General features: G+C 35.7%; 1 protein-coding gene across 2 annotated transcripts; it reads right to left on the bottom strand.

Moving 5' to 3' along the window:
- Window positions 1-1,371: 1,371 nt before the first annotated feature.
- Window positions 1,372-20,551, bottom strand: DCLRE1A (DNA cross-link repair 1A). Of its 2 annotated transcripts, none has more exons than XM_062580634.1 (9): window positions 19,648-20,551; window positions 16,486-18,030; window positions 14,412-14,545; window positions 13,312-13,430; window positions 11,415-11,558; window positions 10,351-10,496; window positions 9,154-9,308; window positions 2,759-2,900; window positions 1,372-2,116 (listed from the first exon to the last, which is right to left on the bottom strand). In XM_062580634.1, the coding sequence occupies exons 1-9, from the start codon at window positions 20,069-20,071 to the stop codon at window positions 1,950-1,952; spliced, it is 2,976 nt and encodes a 991-aa protein (XP_062436618.1). In that variant the 5' UTR covers window positions 20,072-20,551; the 3' UTR covers window positions 1,372-1,949. The 2 variants fall into 2 exon arrangements, with proteins under 2 accessions (XP_062436618.1, XP_062436619.1); XM_062580635.1 differs by having other exon boundaries at window positions 16,486-17,955.
- Between the last annotated feature and the right edge of the window lie 33 nt (window positions 20,552-20,584).

The raw sequence follows: 20,584 nt of genomic DNA, 5'->3' as shown, positions 1-20,584 counted from the left end.
TTTTTGTTTTGGATGACATTACCCAGAGTGGAGGATTTTTTTTTTCTTTAAAGAGCAACAGGTTCCTGGAACAGACCCGTTGCAGTGAAAACTAGTTTATTTTTGGTTCATTAACAGAGGATAATGAATTGAATTGCAAACCTCTAACAGCACCATGTTGGGACCACATAAACATACTCACTCTGTAGGGATATTCATTCCTGAAAATGGGACAGTAGAAGCGAGAACATGCCAGAGCTGTGATTAGGGTTTTAACTTTGGTGTGCTTACTCCAGACCCCTGATACGTGGCACAAAATTGGCCAGATAGAAAACCTGCGAGGCAAAACCATGAATGAATCCTTAATGATGCAACCATTGAAGACACAACCATAATGATGCAATAATATTTTCCTGCCAACGTGAATCTCCAATTTTGCTCTGAATTGTACAAGGGGCTAAAATCAGGTTCAGTGTTTGTATAGACTATGGAAGACGCATTTTCATACACCTACTCCAACAAGAAGTAGAGTGCTAGGAATGAACAGATCAAATCCAGGACAATTAACAGTTATTGTGATAAGGGGAGGTAGTATAATGAATTATGCTTCTTAAGTCGCACATAAAACAACAACTTAGATTCCTTTAATTGCATAATTCAAATAGTACCATTTAACAATGCCATATTTCAATGAATGTACCAGAAGTATTGAGAATCAGCACAGAACTACTTTTCCACTAGTTTCACACCATCATACTATTTCTCAGAGAAGGCAGAAATAAAACGAAGTAATGTTGTATTACAGAGTTGATCAAAGACAAGTGCCTGTTCATACTACACTGCTCATTAAAAAAATGTTTTCCCACCAAAAAGCATACTGGAGATTTCAGATTAGCTTTTTTGGGGGTTGGGAATAGTCCATTATGCACAATGCAACTTTTTTTTTTTATCTCCTGGATATTTGGAATGAATATTAATGTACTGTTTGAAATTGTAATAGTGTGACTGCATACAGCCACATATCTCAGCATCATAAATACTGAGATTCAAAAAAAAGCACCACTGAGAATCTTGTAGGATTCATGGGAAAAACACAAGCAGAACCAATCTTTCTGTTACTTATAATAGTATTTGCCTTTCTTATTTTTCCAGAAATCAAGTGACAAGCCTATATATGCAATCTACAAATTAAATACAATACAGAAGGCTATTTAGAGAGCAACCACTTTATGCACTAACATCCTTACACTACATGGGACTAATCTCATACAGCCTGTGCAAACAAGCAGTATTTACATAATGGTCACTGAATATTTTAGAGGTTTGTTGGACTGGCAACTGAAGTACTGAAAACAATACTCTTCCCTCTAAATTACAAAGAACACATACACATCAAGTAGATTCTTTATTAAAAAAAAAGCGTATAAAATCTTGAGTAGAATGTAAGTAGCAACATCTTTTTTTTTAATTATTGTTCAAGTTGCTGCAAGTCCACGCCAATCCTATCTTAAGCTAAATTTTCTTTACAAGCTTTAAATTATCATTGACACAATAGCCTGTTCTGCCTAATGAAATGAGATTGTCTGAAGCCTGTATTGACATCATGCCACGTAAGCTTAGTATCACTGTTTTATTTATTACCATAACTTTCCTTCAGAAATCTTTAACCTGGAAGTGTTCTATCCCCCAGCATTTTACATCTGAGCATCTCGATGATCTTGGGAAAATAAAGAACATGGAAGAAAAAGGAGTAAGATAAAATCACTTGAAATATGCATTTGCAGGGAAGTTATTAATTTAGCTTCTAATAAGTACATTAGAAGTGTGAGATGTCCACTTTTTCTAAATACTGCTTTTTCATGAGAACAGCAGCTTAGTCCTACTCAAAGAGAGCTTCACAGAAAAATGAGGAGTTAAAGATAGGAACATCAATTCCCTATCTCCTTTGAAGTATGCAGTATTCCTTATTTTTATTTATGCCCATCGCCCTCAACCATCCAGTCTCTAAACTGCTTCTCCATCAAGCTTCTGGCTCTCCAGTCACCAATGTTTACAGTGGGGATGATCTTCTGTGGCTTCAACCATTGAACAAAACGCTTCATTTCTAGGTAACTGCTGTGTTCACTGTAAGGAATCCCTGAAACGAAACAAATCAGAGATCTGTCAGTCTACTTAGCTTGTTGAAAAAATACTTTAAAGCAGCCTTCCAGCTAAGAAATACTTCAAAGAACGTTTTAATTCAAACTGGAGATACAAGGATTTTAGCAAGGGTAAAATGAAAATCTAGACTTTATTACTGGAAAAAATACCTAGCATTCATTTTATCAAGTCAATTATCAAACTGAGCAACACATAATATTTGGTTAAATTAACATTAAATTTTTAAAAGATTTAGTTCTAGTCTGTGGGTGGAGTTAAAAGGAAGAGGAAGGCCCACATTCTCAAGTGGAATGAGATATGGAACGAAATCCTGACTCTGGAGCTGCACTGCCACCATCATTAGTGGGGCCAAGACTTCTTTCCTGAAGTCTTTGTTTATATTAGATAAAAATCTTTATTTGCAAGAGGACAGTAGGAGAGGAAAGTATGTAAAATCTGTATTTACAGGGTTTTGGATTACTCAGTCCACAAACCTGTCCTAGAGAGATCCATCTTTCAGTTTCTCACAGAAGAGTTATCAGAAAGCACTGGTTACAATGAACAGTAGGAGTTTCCAAAATAAAGATATGAAAACCATCCATACAAAATTAAATGCAGAGAATCTTTATCACACTTATACCATATATGGTGATCCTTCCTCTCGTCTGAGGTTTGATATCCACCAATGAAAGGCATGAATCTGAGTAGGTCCACCCAGTAGGTCTGAAAGCCAGAACTTGATCAAAATGCTCAGAAAATTTATTCAAGTGATCTTGCAAGCCCTGTTAAAGGAATACAGCATATACTGAAATCTACCAAATAGCTCATTACTCTAAATGGTTGAGAATTTGGTAATGAAGAGACTTCAGACTAAATTTTATTTTTAGTAAAAAAAAAAAAAATTCTTTTAATACCATTTTCCTTCAAATAATGACAAATACTTACATTTGCAGAGCACCTTATACTTTAGGATCCCAATTGCCTCACCTGAATACAAACTTATTAAGAGCGCGCATTACTGATCAGAACACAGAATTCTGACAGTCACATCCTCTTATAGATCTTGAGGAAACAGTATAATTGCACCCAGGCTACTCATTTCCTCCTCTCAGCTGCAGGTCTGGACTCCAGCAGCTGAGTTGTGATAAAAGATTGTGAAAGCCTGTTTCAGTAAAAATTGTCTGTTTAAAAGTGACACCGACATTCTGACATCTGCCTATGCTCAGAAGCACTCAGAGATAAACTAACAAAAAACCTCACAGCAAGTCAGTGCATGAACTCAGTAAGGAATCTAGGTCTTGCTCTGACCACTAACCAAGCTTTACCACACCTCCAGTCACAATCAGAAGAAAACCACCTCACATCAATTCACTTTAGAAAAAATTAAATTGAAACTTTTTCAAGTTGGCTAAGCTAGCCTTCAACACTGTTGAAGGTAGGATAGGGAAAAAGATGAGAGGCAAGTACAAGGAATATGCAATCCCACTTTTGAATAAAGTGGGGTCAGTATTATTTCAAATCAAAAATAGAAAATCTATTTCATGTGTCCTGTATAAAAACTTAAAGGCACATTCTCCATTTGAAAGTCCAATATTTTAGTTCTCCAAAGCATAAACATTATGTTAGCAGCAGGCAGAGGAATGTAAAGTAAATAAAGATTGCCAAAAGAAAAAAAAAAAAAAAAGCTGTGATAGAACACCAACTAACATGTCTGACATATGAAAATTGGAGTAGCGAAGTGGAAAGCTGCCTGTGACACTGCCACATTTAACAGCACCTTCAATACAACATGCATTAGTAACATACATGACCCATTAAACTGGGCACATTAAAGAACAATAATGAAAAATCCTACTATAAAACACATTTCATTCAGCAACAGGAATTAAGACTAGCCTCCGTGACTCTTAATGCACTACAGAATTCCTGTGTTCACTAGAATAAAAATACAACTGTAGCATTTTACCTCTCCTTCACGCTTCCTTTCAAAAGGACCAACACTGCATAAGGAACAATCACAAAATTCCATTTGCTTGCCTTGCCTCAAAGAAATCCAAACACAGTACTTCAAATACAATGATTACAACATTAACCAGTCAATCGGGTGTGCAATGTTAACACTAATGATGCAATTTCAATCTCAAAAATGTGTGTGTGCATTTCAATCACAGACATTTTTGAAAATCCCACCTTAACGGAAGCACGTGATATTACTTGGATAAGCAATACAAAAGGGGTGCACAGACAGTTTATGTGCCACAAAGACTTAAATTCTCTGGAAATGTTCCACTGCATATTCAAGTGGCAGAAGTCTCTACTTTTCACTGTTACAAAAAGTTGTTTGTTGCAAAAGAAACATATACGCATTTTAGAAAAGATGGCATCATTCCATGAAACAAATGCTTATTCATAACAAATACATCTCAAATACACCTTCCAAGTTCTTTTATTTTTTTTAGCCAATGATATTCTAACAGCTCCATATTTTTAAAATGGAAAACATATTCCCTTGCTAAATCAGCCTCCTTCAATTACCATAATCTTTTACCTACTGCATTGCTAAAGTCAGCAGTAAACTGAAGTGGCTTCCATATGGTATAAGAAGGTTCAGACATGATTAAATGGTTAATTTATCAGCTCTAACACCACTTAACCTCACTCAGTTTATTCAAAAGGAGCTATTCATGAATATATATAGTGATCTCTATATTTTACTGAGGTAAAACCCAGCATTGCAGTGAAATGTCACATCTCTTTGGATTAGTATTTTTTAAATCCTTCTTTCTCATGCATCACATCCACTTTCAATATTGCAGCAATTAATGTTTTGTTTGTCATTTGTTCAAAGGATATCCATTAAGAACATCCAAACGTTAATCTAGAGTATGTCACCTCTCTTTTGACCCCAGCAGTTACTGAAGAAAGTTATATTTAAATCCAGTTCCATCAAGTCCTATAAATAAACTCCTAGAGAAAGACAGGGACATATGTTAAAAAAGAAAAAAAAAAATCAACAGTAGTATTACAACACAAAAAGCTTATTCCTTTGCCACTGTATCTCCCCTGCCTCTGATCCCCTGATGCTTTTTCTTTCTACTTTTACTCTTCAAACTTCACACACATTAGGCAAACACTAATTTTCAAGCACTGGTTCTCTTCAAGGGGGCAGTCATAAGGCCTAGATTAAGTACATTAAATCTGCTGATAGTTGGCCAGGTATTTAATATTACAGACAGGACTGCTTTCATCCTAACTACAGATGGTGACTATCCACACAAATTCAGCCAGACAAGGATGTCACATATAAAGAGAAAAGACGTACCTTCTTTCTAAATTTGGACTTCTTCAGTAGATTTTTGGAACATTGATACAAATCTTGATGAAGTGATAGAATACTGCACTGCATTTATTATTCAAACAAATATTTGAGGATAAAAAGTGACAGAAGCATTCAAGCCATGTAACAGTCTCCTCCACTGTGGATGCATTTGTATAGAAATGTGCACATCTTTACACAGACAGCTCAAGCATGAAAGGGAAGTACGCTGTGCACTGGATTTGTTGCCAGGTATTTGGCTAAGTGAAAAGCTAGGTACAGCAATATAATTCTGAGGATGCTGGAGGTTTACAGAAATAAGCTTTCAGCCTCTTCTGTCATAAAACCACTCAGTGATCAGTCTTTTTTTCATATTGGATTTAACACAATTGTGTGTTAAACACTAATTACTTTTTGTTTGCTCCAGCTCTAGGCAAAAGGCACTCAAAAAAAAAAAAAAGTAACTAGGAGAAAGATAGAAAAAGAGGTTTGCAGTTTCCGTATTTTCCAAAGTGCCTGTGAAATTTAGGTGAGTGAGGCTCTCTTGAAACAGTGTCTATAAATCATATGTGAACAGCTAAGCTGGTTGTTCACAAAAAATAAAGCAGCTGTCTCCAAAATGAAAAATGAAAAATGATGTTCGACAATACCCCTGAAAATCAACATGTAAAAGAGCAGGAAATTTCAAATAACCCTAAATCTAGAACAGCTGGATAATGCCACTAAGAACTTTTTTTAAAAAAAAAAAAAAAAAAAAAGGCAACATACACAGACTGCAAAAATACTTCTAAAATTTAAATATATATTTGTAAAGATAAAAAACTATAGTTATGTACATTAAATATATATATTATATTCTATATATACATAAGCATATGAGTTATAACTACATAAAATTATTACATAATTATATATTACATGATTATTCAACTACATATATATAGCTGTAAGTTAAATTTAACTATATACATATTTATAACTTATTTCCCAGCAATTTGGAGAACTGTCATCACTGGAAACTTGAAGCTGAGAAAAAAAAGTTTATGAATACAGTAGAAGACCTGTGAGCAAAGTAAAAGTAGAATCTTTTTGTAACAATGAACTCATTTTTGTTAAGAACTCATGAGTTAAATTAGCCCATTCCCTGATAGATTGAATTAATATTTGACAAATAGGAGCAAGTTAGACTCAACCGAGTAGAAAGGAAAGCTGAGGCTAGATTTGATCTTGGGAACTCTCAGCTCTGGAAACATAAAGCCTTCCTTGGCTGGGTACAGTTTTATCAACAGTTATCACAAACTAGACTTCAGTCATGGTAAGCTTGTGTAGATTATGCAGCTTCTTGTCTGTCCTTTATCTAGAATCAGATCAGAGATGGATTTTTGCATTCTATTAAAAAGGCAATTGATATTAAAAAAAAAAATCACAGCTCTAAATAAGGACTAAATCTGATCTTTTGATTGAGAATACTCCCATAAGGATTTCATGGATTTGTAGGTTTCTCAGCTACATGAGTAGATTAGCCTGAATTAAGAAGTAGGACTGGGTTATTAAGCAAAGCTAATGACCAAATAAAATATAAGAGGTAGAAGAGACCTAAGAAGAAGCTAATGAAAGCTAAGGCTTACTCTGCTGAAAACTATTTGGTATTTAGTGATGAGGTCCACTAACAGATTCTGTAGTGAGTCAGTAACTCAAGATGAAATTGTGTAATCTAGCACACAAGAAAAACACACAACCAGAGATAATGACATCAAGATTTACATGGCCTATAAAAACAAGATGTATCATTTGTTATTCTTTAACTAGAACAAGGGACTCCCAGTGACCAGATAATATATCCTCAAAATACTGTGTTTCTGAATTCATGTTAACTGATGTTGCTGGAGCAGACAAATAAATGGCTGTATGAATGGCTGAATTCATCTTTAGATATTTAACATTCTCCACTTCTTACTGATACTACATATCACATCTAGTTATTGGCCGTGTTGGAAGATTAGTACTCTGGAAGTCCACCTGGCATAACTAGTTTATATGGACATAATATTACCAATCATAGCTGCAGATCACAGTCAAACTTCATACGTGACATTAAAGCCCCAGAACAGAACACTGCAGCTGTTACACCAGTACTGTAGTGCCTCAGTCCAAAGGATGTCTGTGCCTTTATCTTTCCCTGGGCCTGATGTGGGTCCGGGCATCACTCCTGGCAAGCTGCAAATTTGTCCAGAATCTCCATTCTGAAAGACGAGGCCCTGCTAGACAACACAGCCACTTCCCTCTGAGAAGTAAGGCTGTCTACAGATCCTTGCAGTTTATGCACATCCTCTACCAGAAATCCAACTGCTGAGTACTCTACAAGCACAGGGATACATGATAGAAGTATCACATAACAAACCCTGTGCAAGAAACTAAAGTGTATTGCTGTTTATTAAGATAATACAACACATTGAGCTGAACAAAATAAATCTATATGCATTTCTATTACTCATTTTCTCCCCTACTACAGAAAAGATTATAGAATAAGTTTAAGCCATTAAGATACTAAATTCCTTCTCCTACAGCTCCTGTCCAAATCATACAGCCATTTTTTCTCCTTTTTAGGTCAACTCCGACCTTGGCTGGTCCTGCAGCTAAATACTATGTTGTTATGAAGGATTTGCTTGAGCTCACTGAGTAGACCTAAGGCAGAGCAGGAAAATAAATCCAAGTGAGAAACACTGCAGTGACCATTTTTTTTCCCTTCTTTCTGGCTTCCTTTAAACTAGAACCTGCTGCTTTGCTCTAATGCCATTCTGTATTTTGGGGTCTATTTAAAAAAAATGTTTTCCCACGAATCTGTCACCTTTCCCAACTAAGAAATTCCCACAGAAATCTCCACACTGAAATCCCAGTGTCTCAGTTCTCTTGAATAAAATGTCACTAAAAGTCAGCTAAGATGAAACAGTATCTTAAACAAAAACTGTTTTATTTCCTTTTGCTACAAGTAGTAGAGAAAAGTCTTGTACGTGGAAAAAATAAAGAATGTATATTTACACGGTGTCCTTCAACCCACTCAGTGCATATACAAACTTATACACAAACAAGTGTATGTTGTACATGAGTTTTCACTGTTTTCAAGTTTCTATATCCCCATCTTTGATCTTCATCATGGGATGACAGAGAATATCATTTTATCTGTTGAAACTATGTGGTAAAGCCATGGAAATAGAACTGAAAGGAAAAGGGAGAACTCGATTCTTTCATTTTGTTAAAAAACAGATCGAAAGTTTGCAGTGCTCACAGGCTGCCTCTAAACAAAGAAATCTTCAGACAGAAAATCCTTCTAGTCTTTTTCTACATCATACAAGGTAAAAGGCAGGCCAAAAACAGGGACTAAGTGTCAAAATAAATTAATTGTTAATAGGATAGATCCTGCAGTCATTACACAAACCTGCTTCAAAAAGGCCTGCAAAGAGCAAGCCTTTGAACAAATCTCATCTCATCTTGTACGAACACTGCATTAATGTGAAATTACACTTTCTGTGCATCATGTTTGAAGACAGTTATTAATACTTAATTGCATCTCATTTTCAAGGTATTGCTGTATGTCAAAACTTTACTAAACAAATATGATCTGACAGGTGGTTAAAAAGCAACAGACAACACAGGTTGGGATGAGCCAACAATAAAGTTTGCCCTCAGGTTAATTAACATATTATATTTTCTAAACTTACCTTAAAATTAATTTGCATCATAGGAAGAACATGAAGCAAACTATTATCCCAGTCCATACTGATGAGGGAATTAACAGCTGCTGATTCCAAGCACTGCAGTGTTTTGTACTTATCACGGGACATACTTGCTTTTGAGCCCAAAACTTCAGCAATTGCTTTAGAATGAAGTTAAAAAGAAAGAAAGAAAAAATGTTAAGTGAGAGTTCTTACATTACTTGTCTTGGAGATATTCCTAGTTATTGCACTGGAACATTTTTACTATTTAAAAGAAAACTCATATTCAACAAGATACAATATTCCATGTTCTAAAATTAAAAGCAGAAAACTGTAATGACTTCAAATACACAGCTTCCTATATTTTAGTTCTAAAATTCTAGGACAATTGGAAAGAGAAGCAAAACAGAAGTATATTCTTCAGTTACAAGGTGTGTTTTGGGGATGAACTGGTATTTATTTCAAAGAAGCCAGAACTGTGTGTACTTTTTGGAATATGGGACGAACAGCCCAAGTTAACTACAGACTGAATTTCAGAGAAAGTCTTGCACCGATGACTTTAAAAATCTACTCAGAAACACAAATAGCACACAGCTGTCTGCTCTAAAAAATACATTCAGTTAATCATTATGGTTTCTAATGATGTAATTGAGTGAAGCATAGCACACAGATGATTTTCACTGACACGGAAAAGATATGTTTTGTTTTTGGGAATGCTTTGTTAAAATTGATCCCATTAAAACTGGTTACTATAAGAATTTACAAAAAAAAAAAAAAAAAACTTGAGGGAAAATGTGTTAACAAGACAGATGGTTCAAGAATAATTAAGATTGCCCCTTTGCTGTTTCTTGACAACATTTGAGATTATTAAAACTAAAGGCATTATGAAGATTTCATTTATGGTTTTTAAATTATTATCAGTGCTTTCCTCACCACCACCACCAAAGCTGTTCATTCATCTTAGTATCTGAATAGACATTTCATACATTCTGGGGGCTGTAAATATAGCAGAAAAACATTCCTTTCAGCATGCTAAAGCGGGGGGGGGGGGGGGGGGGAAGACTGCTGGCAGAATTCTACTAAATGTATTTATCTTCTTTATGTGATATTTGACCATCAAGCTTAAGAGATCCTGTAAAGGTCATTTAGAACAGTTTCAGGCAGGTATTTAGTCATTTGATGTAGTATATTTATTTTACATACCTAAAAAAATTTTTTCTTTTCCAATAGAATAGGTGCCACAGACAACTAGAGTACGTGGGTTTAAAGTTACTGTTTCAAAAGCAGTATTCACAGCAAACTGGATAACCTCTTGCTGAGAAGGGAAAGTATATTCAGGACTACAGTATCTGAGGCATAGAAACAAGATGTTTATGTTAACACTTTGTTATACAAGAACGAAGGCATGTTAGTTTTCCTAAAAGACTTTTAAAACTTCATGCACTGAGGATTACAGAAATGAAAAAGGTGTTACCTATCAATGTAATTTCAAACTATTGGCAATCTGTTTGTTAGAAAACACTGTGGTACGCAGATGAAATTGTTGCAATAAAATTTATGTTCAATATATGCATATTTTTCTATATAACTATTCACTGTCTGAAACTGACACTGCATTTTGTCATTTTTTTCTTTTATAAATACCAAATGCTCTTTCAAGCTAGATATTTGTATCACATAATAATTACATCTTTATGGCTACTTTCTGTCATGCACACAAACCATAACATAAAGTATTATTCATTCACAGAAACATATGGAACAGAAATAAAGACTGCAGCTGGGCATTAGTCATCATATACAGAGAAACAATTTTATATAGATGAGTCAGAAGAAGTTCTAATGAAAACTTGGAAAACTGACCTAACTATTTTGCATTCTTTCAGTCTCTGAATTTTCTTTTTCCTTTTTTCTACAATAGATCTGAATCTACCTAAAACCATTTGCTCCATAAACCTCTATTTTTAAAGTTGAACACTCAAAATATGAACTTTGACATCTAGAATTTAATATCACTTATAAATAATAAGGCCACTCTGGCCACTTTTCCATCACCCACTGTTATTCTCACTCCTATAACTTATGAAGAGACCAGACATACATAGATTTTTAATAATTATCTGATTTTATATAACATTGAACACACCTAATGGAGTGTTAAAAACAGAAAGGTCATTCATACTACAATTTATCTGATTCATATAAAGTCTTACTCAACTGAAACAAGGGTTATATTGAATAAATAATAATAATAAAAAAAGACCTACGTGGTATCAAGGTAAAGGGTATGGACTTTTCGACCAATCAGAGGAGGATAGCGCTCCATAGAAGGATCTGCCCTAAAGTCTCCTGTGTGTAGAATAACATTTCCAGTAGGCAGATAGAAAAGGATCATTGTTGCACCCGGACAACTTAAAAAAAAAAAGAAAAAGGATTTAATTTTCTATATCGATGAACTGCCTTAAGACAAGAGGTACACTGCGCTCCAGTAGCAGGAAGGCAGAGAGAACAGATTTTTAAATTATGGGTATTATATGCAGGCCAGGTTTGCTAGAAATTCCTAATTTCTAAAGGAAATCTAAGGTTATCCTCATGGCCATTGACAAGCTAACTTTATTTTTTGGCTAAGATGAAAAGAAGAAAAATAAATCAACAGTAAATTAATCAAGCATTAACTGCTTCTTTAGGATGCTCTGTCTTCCTCTAGGTATGACACAGATGCTGCCTCAGTTCCAGTCTCTGTGGTTCCCATTAGACTAGATTTAAAGGGGAAACAGCATGCTAAAGATTCTTATTTTGGAGAAACAGAATTGTGTTATTGCAAAAGCCATCTTCACTCCTTTAGAACTTAAAGCTTTTGCTTTTAAATTCTATTTGCAGATTTTAAACATTATCTTCCATCCAGAATTTACTGATTATAAACACAATTCTTTTGCAGGCCACAGCTACAGGGAGTCCTTTGCATCTTCTCCAGTTCTTCACTAAAAGCAGGCAAATGCTCAGACTGGGAAATGAGTGGGACTATTTTGAACATGAATCATCCATAAAGGATAAACAAAATCTCAAAAAAGAAACATTGTCAAGAATCAGAGCTAAAAATGACAGAATTGGTAAGCGCTCAAAAAACTTGAGCTTTGTGTCTAGGGTTTATATGCCTTTTAAATTGAAGCAGAGGATTGAGGAGCAAATCAAGAAAAATGAGAAGCGTCCAATTTACATAAGCAACAAGGCTTCTTTCATTCCCAGAAAGGGTTCTCAAAGGACTTCATACAATCTTATCTCTCCAACAAAAAACAAAACCAGAGATAAGTAATATTCAAACCAGCTGTGACACAGTGCATTTCAATACATACTTTAGGGAAAGAACTTTTCTTTTATCTCATAGCCAAATAAGGCACCAAGAGGAAGAAGAGCAAGGGCACAGGACTGGAAGCCAGAAGCTACTGAATACTAATTGAAACATTGCTATATATGCTGCCAGTGTAAACCTGGGCAAAATCTAACCCTTTGTCACTGAATCCAATAAAAATCTTATTATAGATCTCAACAAGGTTTAGAGTTCAATTTTTAAATTGTTGGTTAGGATGGCTGGATGAAACTGTACCAGGATCCAAAGTACAACACTCTTATTTACCTGAAGATTTCACTATCTTCAGGGGAAATAGAACATATCTGAAACCTACCCACAGAAACCTAGCATACACAAAAATCAGGTCAAGGACGTTCCCACTAGACACCAAAGACTGAAGTGTCCAGACCACTGGAAAATCATTCAGCCTCTCAGCAAATGTAAAAAGTTAAGGAACTGTGTATGGATGACACCATGGACTCATTACAAGCAAACAAAAAAAAATAAAAGCTATCCAAAAAAGCCTAGGTTTCATTTTTAAAAGCAACTCAGCTATTTCAAAAGCTATCTACTTGCAAGAAATTTAGGCTCCTATGCTCTTAAGTTACTTCTGAAATAAAAATTTGTGTTATTAAGTTAACCCAAGTATCTGAAGTATTTTTGGCCTTAATTTTTCAGGTCCACTGAAATCATCAAGATCATGAAATCATTAACTGTGTGTGTATATATGTATATATACATGTATATGTATATAGCTATTTATCTTTAATATTCTATATATACAAACACTACTCAACAAACAAAACGATACATACTGATTGGCATCAAGCAACAACACTTTGATTCCATTTACTATACATTCTGTGTCCATTGGCAATACGTGGATGTACTGCTCTTTGACTCGGAGTTTGCTCTTCACCAGATTGCCAGTTATCTGTAACGACAAAAGGATTTAATATCAAACAGATACAAAATCTTCAAACTTCTCCCCTCCCCCATTATTTATTTTAGAAAAAAAGGCTTTCTAACTCAGCCAGTCTGGCTCAGAGAGAAACTATGAGATCCTGGTATAATCAAGCCTTTCAGTAGCATTTCACCCCTCAAAAAGCAAAATGAAAAAAAAAGTTGCCTTAAAAAAAAAAGCAAATTTTTTAAAAGCAAACTTAAAAAATCCTGTCAATGGGTGATTACCCAACTGTGATTACCCAACATCATGGGGGACTGTAATCATCCTAACACTTGCTGAAAGGACAACATGGTGGGACACAAGCAATCCAGGAGACTTCTGGCATATATCAGAACTGGTTCTGTAGGGACTGACTAGGTGAGGTGCTCTACTGCATCACAAATAAAGAGGCGCTGTTGGAAATACAATAGTCTACGGTAGTCTCAGCCATTCAGAAGGTTAAGATAACTACATTTACTTAATGTGGAGAAGAGATGGCTTAAGGGGAATCTCACTGCAGTCTTCCACCATCTGAAGAGAGTTACAGAGAAGATGGAGCCAGATTCTTCTCCATGATGCACACAAAAAGAACAAGAAGCTATGGCTACAAGCTGCAAAAAGAGACATTTTGGTTGAATATAAGGAAGAAGTTTCACAGAGCGGTTAAGGACTGGAACAGGTTGCAGAGAGGTTCTGGAAAATGTTTTCAGATATTTGGAGATTGGACTGTATGATCTTTAAACCTATTCTCTTCCATGTTATTTAGTAAGGGAAACTTCACAGATCTTCCTTATCAGACAAATCAGGATAAGAAAATCTCTCACCACAGGATCCCACATTCATCTATATGAAAACTGTGTATACTGCCCCAGAAGCGGAACCTCCTCTCCTACATTTATCATCATCAGTATAACAGTGATTATAGTTGCATATGGATTTGATAATATCTAGTAATCTTGGAAATTTTACCTTATTACAGTAGATTGGAAATACGAAGTTTTTTGTTAGCCCACAATAGTGATCAGAATGAAAATGAGTGAGGAAATAGGCTGTACAGCCTTCAATTTCTCCATACTGGAAGGCATCAACTGTAAAACCAGTTCCTACAGAAAAAGAGGAAGAGAAGTGAGTCAGTAAATATGCATAGTTCGAAACTGTTTTCCATTTTGATTTTTTTTTCTTCCTTCTTTTCTTCCAAAAAAGGAAATACAGTTTAAAAAGGGAATATGGTTACAAGATATGCAATTAAAGAAAGCATTTGAAGATGAACATGGCTTGCATATGAGTTAACAGTCACAAGCACTTTTCATTTATTAAAATAAAGCTTAACAAAATGTCTGTGCACAAACAGCTTTACAGGCCACCCAAATATCTATTGTTCATATGTCACCTTCCAGAGAATGCAACTGGTTAAGCAAAATACATCTATCTATATTCAGCTGGTATTTCTGAAAGTCCATGTGGATTCAAGTCTAATATCAGCATCTTAACACAAAATACAACAGACAACTACAGCTTAAAAAAACACATTTTGCAGTCAAACTGTAGTTTTTCAACTATTACATGTTTAATTTTTCTCCTAAAACATGCTATTGTATAGTTATCAAGCAAGTGATCTGCAGTCTTTTAATACATTTGCTGAGATAAAACTTCACTGATTAGCCAATGTATATTTTCAATATGGCATTATTTGTATAAAGCTGCTGTACAGAAACAGCTGTATAAAACATAGTCCTTTTCTCTGCAATTTTTTTTTAATTCAAACATATTGGTAAATGGTCCTTTTACATTTGGCTCTACTTTCTCAAAGCCATAAAATATTGCACAGAATTAATCCATCTGCTGGCAAATACTTTTAATTTTATTTTATGCAAATTGTTCAGCTCTTCCAAATAGAACTATTTACTTGACTCTAGAGCTTTAAGTACTTGCAGCTCCAAAAAAAAAAACCCCACAGCAGTCCAGAAATTAAAAAACAAAAGCCAAAAAATCCCCAACTGTTAGAGAAGTATCAGGTTTTAAACTTTAATGAGACTGAATCACAGCAGGCCGCAGGACAAATGCATATATCAGCAATATAGAAAATAAAGTCAAATAAATTTCAAGTGTATTAACAAAATTCAGAATAAAAGTGATACAGAAAGATCATAGCAAATCAGCTTGAAATTTTTACTGTAGGAATCAATCCGCCAACTTTATTATATATAGAAAATTCTCTCAACCCATGGAACCCATGATACTGGTATAACTTTGCAAAGGCTTAAAGGTCAGTCTCCAAAAAGCAGCTAGGCATTTAGTATCACAAATACATTTCTACTTCGCATCTTCAAATTTCTATCTAGGATGCTAAAAATCAAACCGTACAACTAAGACAGACCTTTAGTAGTAAACTGTGAGGGTCTGAAGTTTTTTAAGCTGTTGATCCATCAGCAGCATCCTGTATCTCTGATAATTGTTTGAGATTCTGAGAAATTCTTGGCTCTTTCCCTAGCTATTTCTTTTTTGTTTTTATAGTTGTAACACTTAATATTTCTAATACTACTTGTGAATTCCAATAAAAATGAAATTCAGTTTTTTTATTTAGTGTAAGGAAATAATTGCTATTGACAGACTTATTTTCCAGGCACAAACAGAGTTATATAAAAGACTAATTTGGGGAATTAGAAGAAGGGAATATTAAGAAGGGATATATTCAAAATAATTTAAGAAAGTACCTTTGTCTTTCGAAACTCCTTATGTTTCTTACTCTCTTAAATACATTTGAAAACTTGTCTTTGAAATCATTTTTCAGAGACAATTATTTCACTATACTGACAAAGCCTTTGATGATTCTAATTCTGCCATCAGCTCCTGGAGACCTACACTTTCACAAAATCTGATCGACTTAGGCGGGAAAGGAAAATTCATTAGGGACTGGAGTCCCTAATTGCCCCCTAGGGACAAATGGTTACAGAGAGTAAAGAATACTGCCTAAAATGGGGAAAAAAATACAACACTCCAGACAGATTAATTAACCACTACAAAAGCAGGAATTATCTCTCACCTGGTATTTTCTTGTAGAATGGGCACTGTTTTTTCCTTGTTCTTTCCTCTGTAGCAGATGATTCTCTAAATTTCTTTCTCCACCTTCGTTGGCCACCAGAACATGTATTTGCAAAGACTCCGTTTTCATTTGAACGTTCTGTAACTGTTTCTAGATCCTCCACAGATCCTTCAGCTTTCCTTTTGCACTGTCTGGGCCTCTTTCTGTCGGGAGTAACTGGACTCGATATCTGTGTTCTTTCACTTGAACACATCTCTTCTTTGCTTTTCTCTTTTACTTTGGGTTTTAACCCAAAGAAAACACCAATGTCCATTTGTTTGAGTTCTTTGGCAGAACTGGATTTGGTATTCATACTTGCTAAAGAAACAAACTGCACTGTTTTAGAGATTGGGCTAGGACAACATACAGCAGCTGTATTAGGAAGATTTCCTTCTTTCTCCATTACTGACTGGAGATTGCCCTGGCATACTGCTTTTTCAATTGTGTTAGCAGTCATTTTATCTGTAATAGTTAACAGGTTACTTGGGTCCTTCAAAATATTACTTTCCTGTGACAGGAGAGAACTAGCACCTTCTCTGACTTGCAGCAATGGCTTGTCAGTAAGAGTCACATAGGCAGAATCCAAAGCACAAGTAAAATGGTCTTTAGACTCTTTATTACCTGCATTAGCAACAGAGGAAATCAATTCTGACTGTTCAACCTCCTCCCTAATTATATTATAATTATGAGGAAAAGAAGATTCTGTGGTTAGCACCTCTTGCTGATGCTGATTATCTACACATGCTGAATTAGAGAACACACCATTCATGTGACCCCAAGAAACAGTTTTTACACTATGATCTAGATAGCTTGATGTATTTGCTTTCTCACAGTGTTCTTTTCCTGTTGTGAAATTTACCATTTTAATACACTCATACTGATTCATCTGCTCTAAGAGAAGCCCATCAATTTCTTTAAACAATACATTGTTAGATTCTTCATTTTCAGAGCTCTGGACTTCAACTAATTTCTTTTGTGACACTTTTACTTTCTTCTCCTCCTCAGCTTCCTCTTCACTTTCCTCACAAGTACTTAGTGGAGAATAAGAAATTTCACAGTCACTGAAGTCAGCTTTTGACTGTAGCAGACTTAGCTGATTTGTATCCTTCTGACTATCAAAATCTTCTCCTATTTCACCTTCTTGAAAGGATGCAAAGTCATAAAATTCAAATTTGCAATTATTATCTCTGGTATGTATAAACTGAAGCTTTTGTTGAGACTCTTGAACGTTTGCAGAAGTACTTTCAGTGGTCATATTAAGCGATTTCATTTGTGTCGAACTCCGTACCATCAATGTATGCTCCTCATTTGAGACATTACTGGATGGCTTCTCATTTTGTGAGAGTGCCTCCACAAGAGTTGGAGAACATGTGATCTTCCTCTCTGAAGTATATATTGAAGAGTTTACAAGATAATCTCCTGCCCTGCTTGCTGCAAGTAGAAAATGGGTATAACGCTTGTAGTGGGATGGAATGGTAGAAGTACATAGTAAACCATCAGGACACTCTATGAAAAGTTAAACAGAGAGCACTGTTAATCTCTTCATAAAGATGTGCACTTGGCACAAATATTAAAATAAAAATTATATATGTCTTTTCATTTAAAGGCTTTTTCTTACAGAAGCAGTCATCATAGGATAAAAAGCACAAATACAAAACAATCTTCTATCAGCCAAGAGCTCCTGCTCTAAGCTGGCTAAAGACTGCTTCCCACCTAAAACTGAATAGCTGCTGTAAACTCAACACTAAACCTGACTTAATATACCCATCTAACAAGGAGGGTGTGTTAGCTTGTTCCAATGTGCTAGCATAATTACACAGCTTCTAGTTTAGAGCCATCCCATGTGCAAGCAACGACCTCAGAGCAGTGGCACTTCAAAAGGCAATAAACATGTTTCAAAACAAAGCAAAGCTATGTTCTGAATCAACCTGAAATTCCATTTCAAAGTTGTCCAGTGGGTTACATATTAAATAAATAAAATTAAATTAAAAAATAATTACTTATGTGCAAAAAGTATTCGGGATTCAGATGCCAAGAACACCTGAAGACTTTCTTTGTTGAAAGTTTGTTGGCCTAACTTTTGAAAATTTAAAGGTGAATGCATACAAGAAATCAGATTTTTCATTTCTTAATTATAGGAGTAAGAAATGGAAATGAAATATTAACATCTGCCTTAGGTTAAGAACACCAGCAAACTCAAGATTAAGAGCTCCTATTCCATTGCTCTGAAGGTAAAGCCTCGAGAAAAGTCAGTCCATATGAAATGGAAAGTGATTATATTAATTAACAGTAGCCTTTACTTGAAGTTTTCTGACTGTACACCTTCTGTTCTTCAAAAGTTATGAGGTATATTAACAATGTAGGTTGGATGCCTGGATCTGTTCAGATACTTGTAAATGCATGGCACTTCCTCACATAAAACTAGCTATTTGAATGTTTCAGAGTTAATTTCTCTTGTGAACTCAGAAAAAAGTGTGAGATCCTATGATCATGCCTTCACATGGCAGACAAGTTTCACAGGCACAAATATAGGAATGTTCACATATAATTCTGTAAAAAAAACTTCCAAAATACACTGTGCCAGGGGTTAACACTTCAAGTACATCAGCCTAACCAATTTCAGCTTGCAACTGTCCATAGACAACTGGAAAAATTGCACAGCAATGTGGATACACAGTAATAGAATTCACACCCAAGGAGAAACAAATTGTTTCCAAAGTAGCCATCTCTTAATTGAAAGAGGCTTTTTCTCAACATTGACTAATTGAAACAGGTGTCAAGATTGATCACATCCATTTTTTTTACAGTGGTAAATATGCAATATGCTGAATGCTTTTTATTTCTTAATTAAAGCCAGTAAAAGGGGACTTTGAAGAACAACCATTAATCTTTATCAATACTCCACAGTTTTGAAATAACATTATTATTTTCGTATCAGTTCCATGTTCTTTATAAAGAATCCAAAATCTGATATGAAAATAATGCTGATAAATGATCAATAACAACATATACCAACTAGCACCTCAGATTTTGAGCAAAATAGAAAAAGTAGAGTTTACAGCAACATTGTGTGATGTGTCTTTAGCATCTTTTTTTAAAGACCTTTTCTTATGCTACTCATACCTTTTTCCATGGATCCTGGAGTATCCAAACATTCAGCAACATGCCACCGAGGTGTCTGGACTAACAATAAAGAGAAAGGCATCTGACAGCTTGGACAGTATCCATCGTGAACAGGCTTTGCATTTTGTGAGCCTTCCTCTGTCAGGCTACTAACACTTTCCTGGGACTGCACAATAGTATCATCTTTACTTTGATCTAGATCTTGATCTGGTGTTGATCTCTGCTTGCTTTTCTTAACAGTATCATTTTTTTCCACCGATTTTTTTTTATTTCCATTTCCCTTTCTTTTTGGCCTGCACTTGTCACTACTTATTTTCTGCACAGCTGTAGAGATGCACTCTGAATTATTCTGACGCACAAACTTTTGTTTTCTAATGGATTTGTATTCCCAAATGTCCTCTTCCAGTAAAGTGTCTTCAGACATGGCAACACATGAAATATTTTCCTTGCTCTTTGGCAGCAGTCCTCTAGTCTAGTTTTCCTTCTGTTAATATGTTTTCTCTCTCCCCCTTCCTTTACCAGCTGAAGAAAAGCACTTGACCTCCATTTTAGAAGAGCAAGACTGGTCCACAAACCAAACAGCGATCCCTGATAAGATAGAAGCATGGTGACTCCCACCCTAAAAATAATTTAAGGAGCGCCTCTCTGGACATTTGCAAACCCAGCTGTCAAACAAACCCCGACGCTGTAAGATGCTGAAACATTCGCAGAGCGCGCCATTTCCTTCGGTTACTCCTCTCGCAAGCACCTAACCCGGCCTCGCAAGGCGAAGCCCAGCTACCCCCGCCCCCGACTGCCACCTCGCTGGCCGAAGCGGGGAGGATTTCAACAGAAAACGACGCAGCTGTCCGCGCCGGAGCCGCTGCCAGCAGCCGCCACCCGCCGAAGGCCGACACGGGCGGCGCTTCCCGCCGGCGCTGCCGCGCACCGCGCCCGC

Source organism: Rhea pennata, chromosome 7 (assembly GCF_028389875.1).
Source record: "Rhea pennata isolate bPtePen1 chromosome 7, bPtePen1.pri, whole genome shotgun sequence".
Taxonomy (NCBI): domain Eukaryota; kingdom Metazoa; phylum Chordata; class Aves; order Rheiformes; family Rheidae; genus Rhea; species Rhea pennata.
Note: the sequence above shows the minus strand (reverse complement) of the source record. Positions and strands in the feature narration are given on the sequence as shown.

Excerpts from the sequence above, each read along its gene's own strand:
- DCLRE1A (XM_062580634.1), bottom strand. The coding sequence starts at position 20,071 with ATGTCTGAAGACACTTTACTGGAAGAGGACATTTGGGAATACAAATCC. Across the intron at positions 11,559-13,311 it reads TTGTTGCTTGATGCCAATCA|TTGTCCGGGTGCAACAATGA; the intron begins GTATGTATCGTT and ends TTTTTTTTTAAG. Across the intron at positions 2,901-9,153 it reads TGATGCAAATTAATTTTAAG|GGCTTGCAAGATCACTTGAA; the intron begins GTAAGTTTAGAA and ends TTCCTTTAACAG.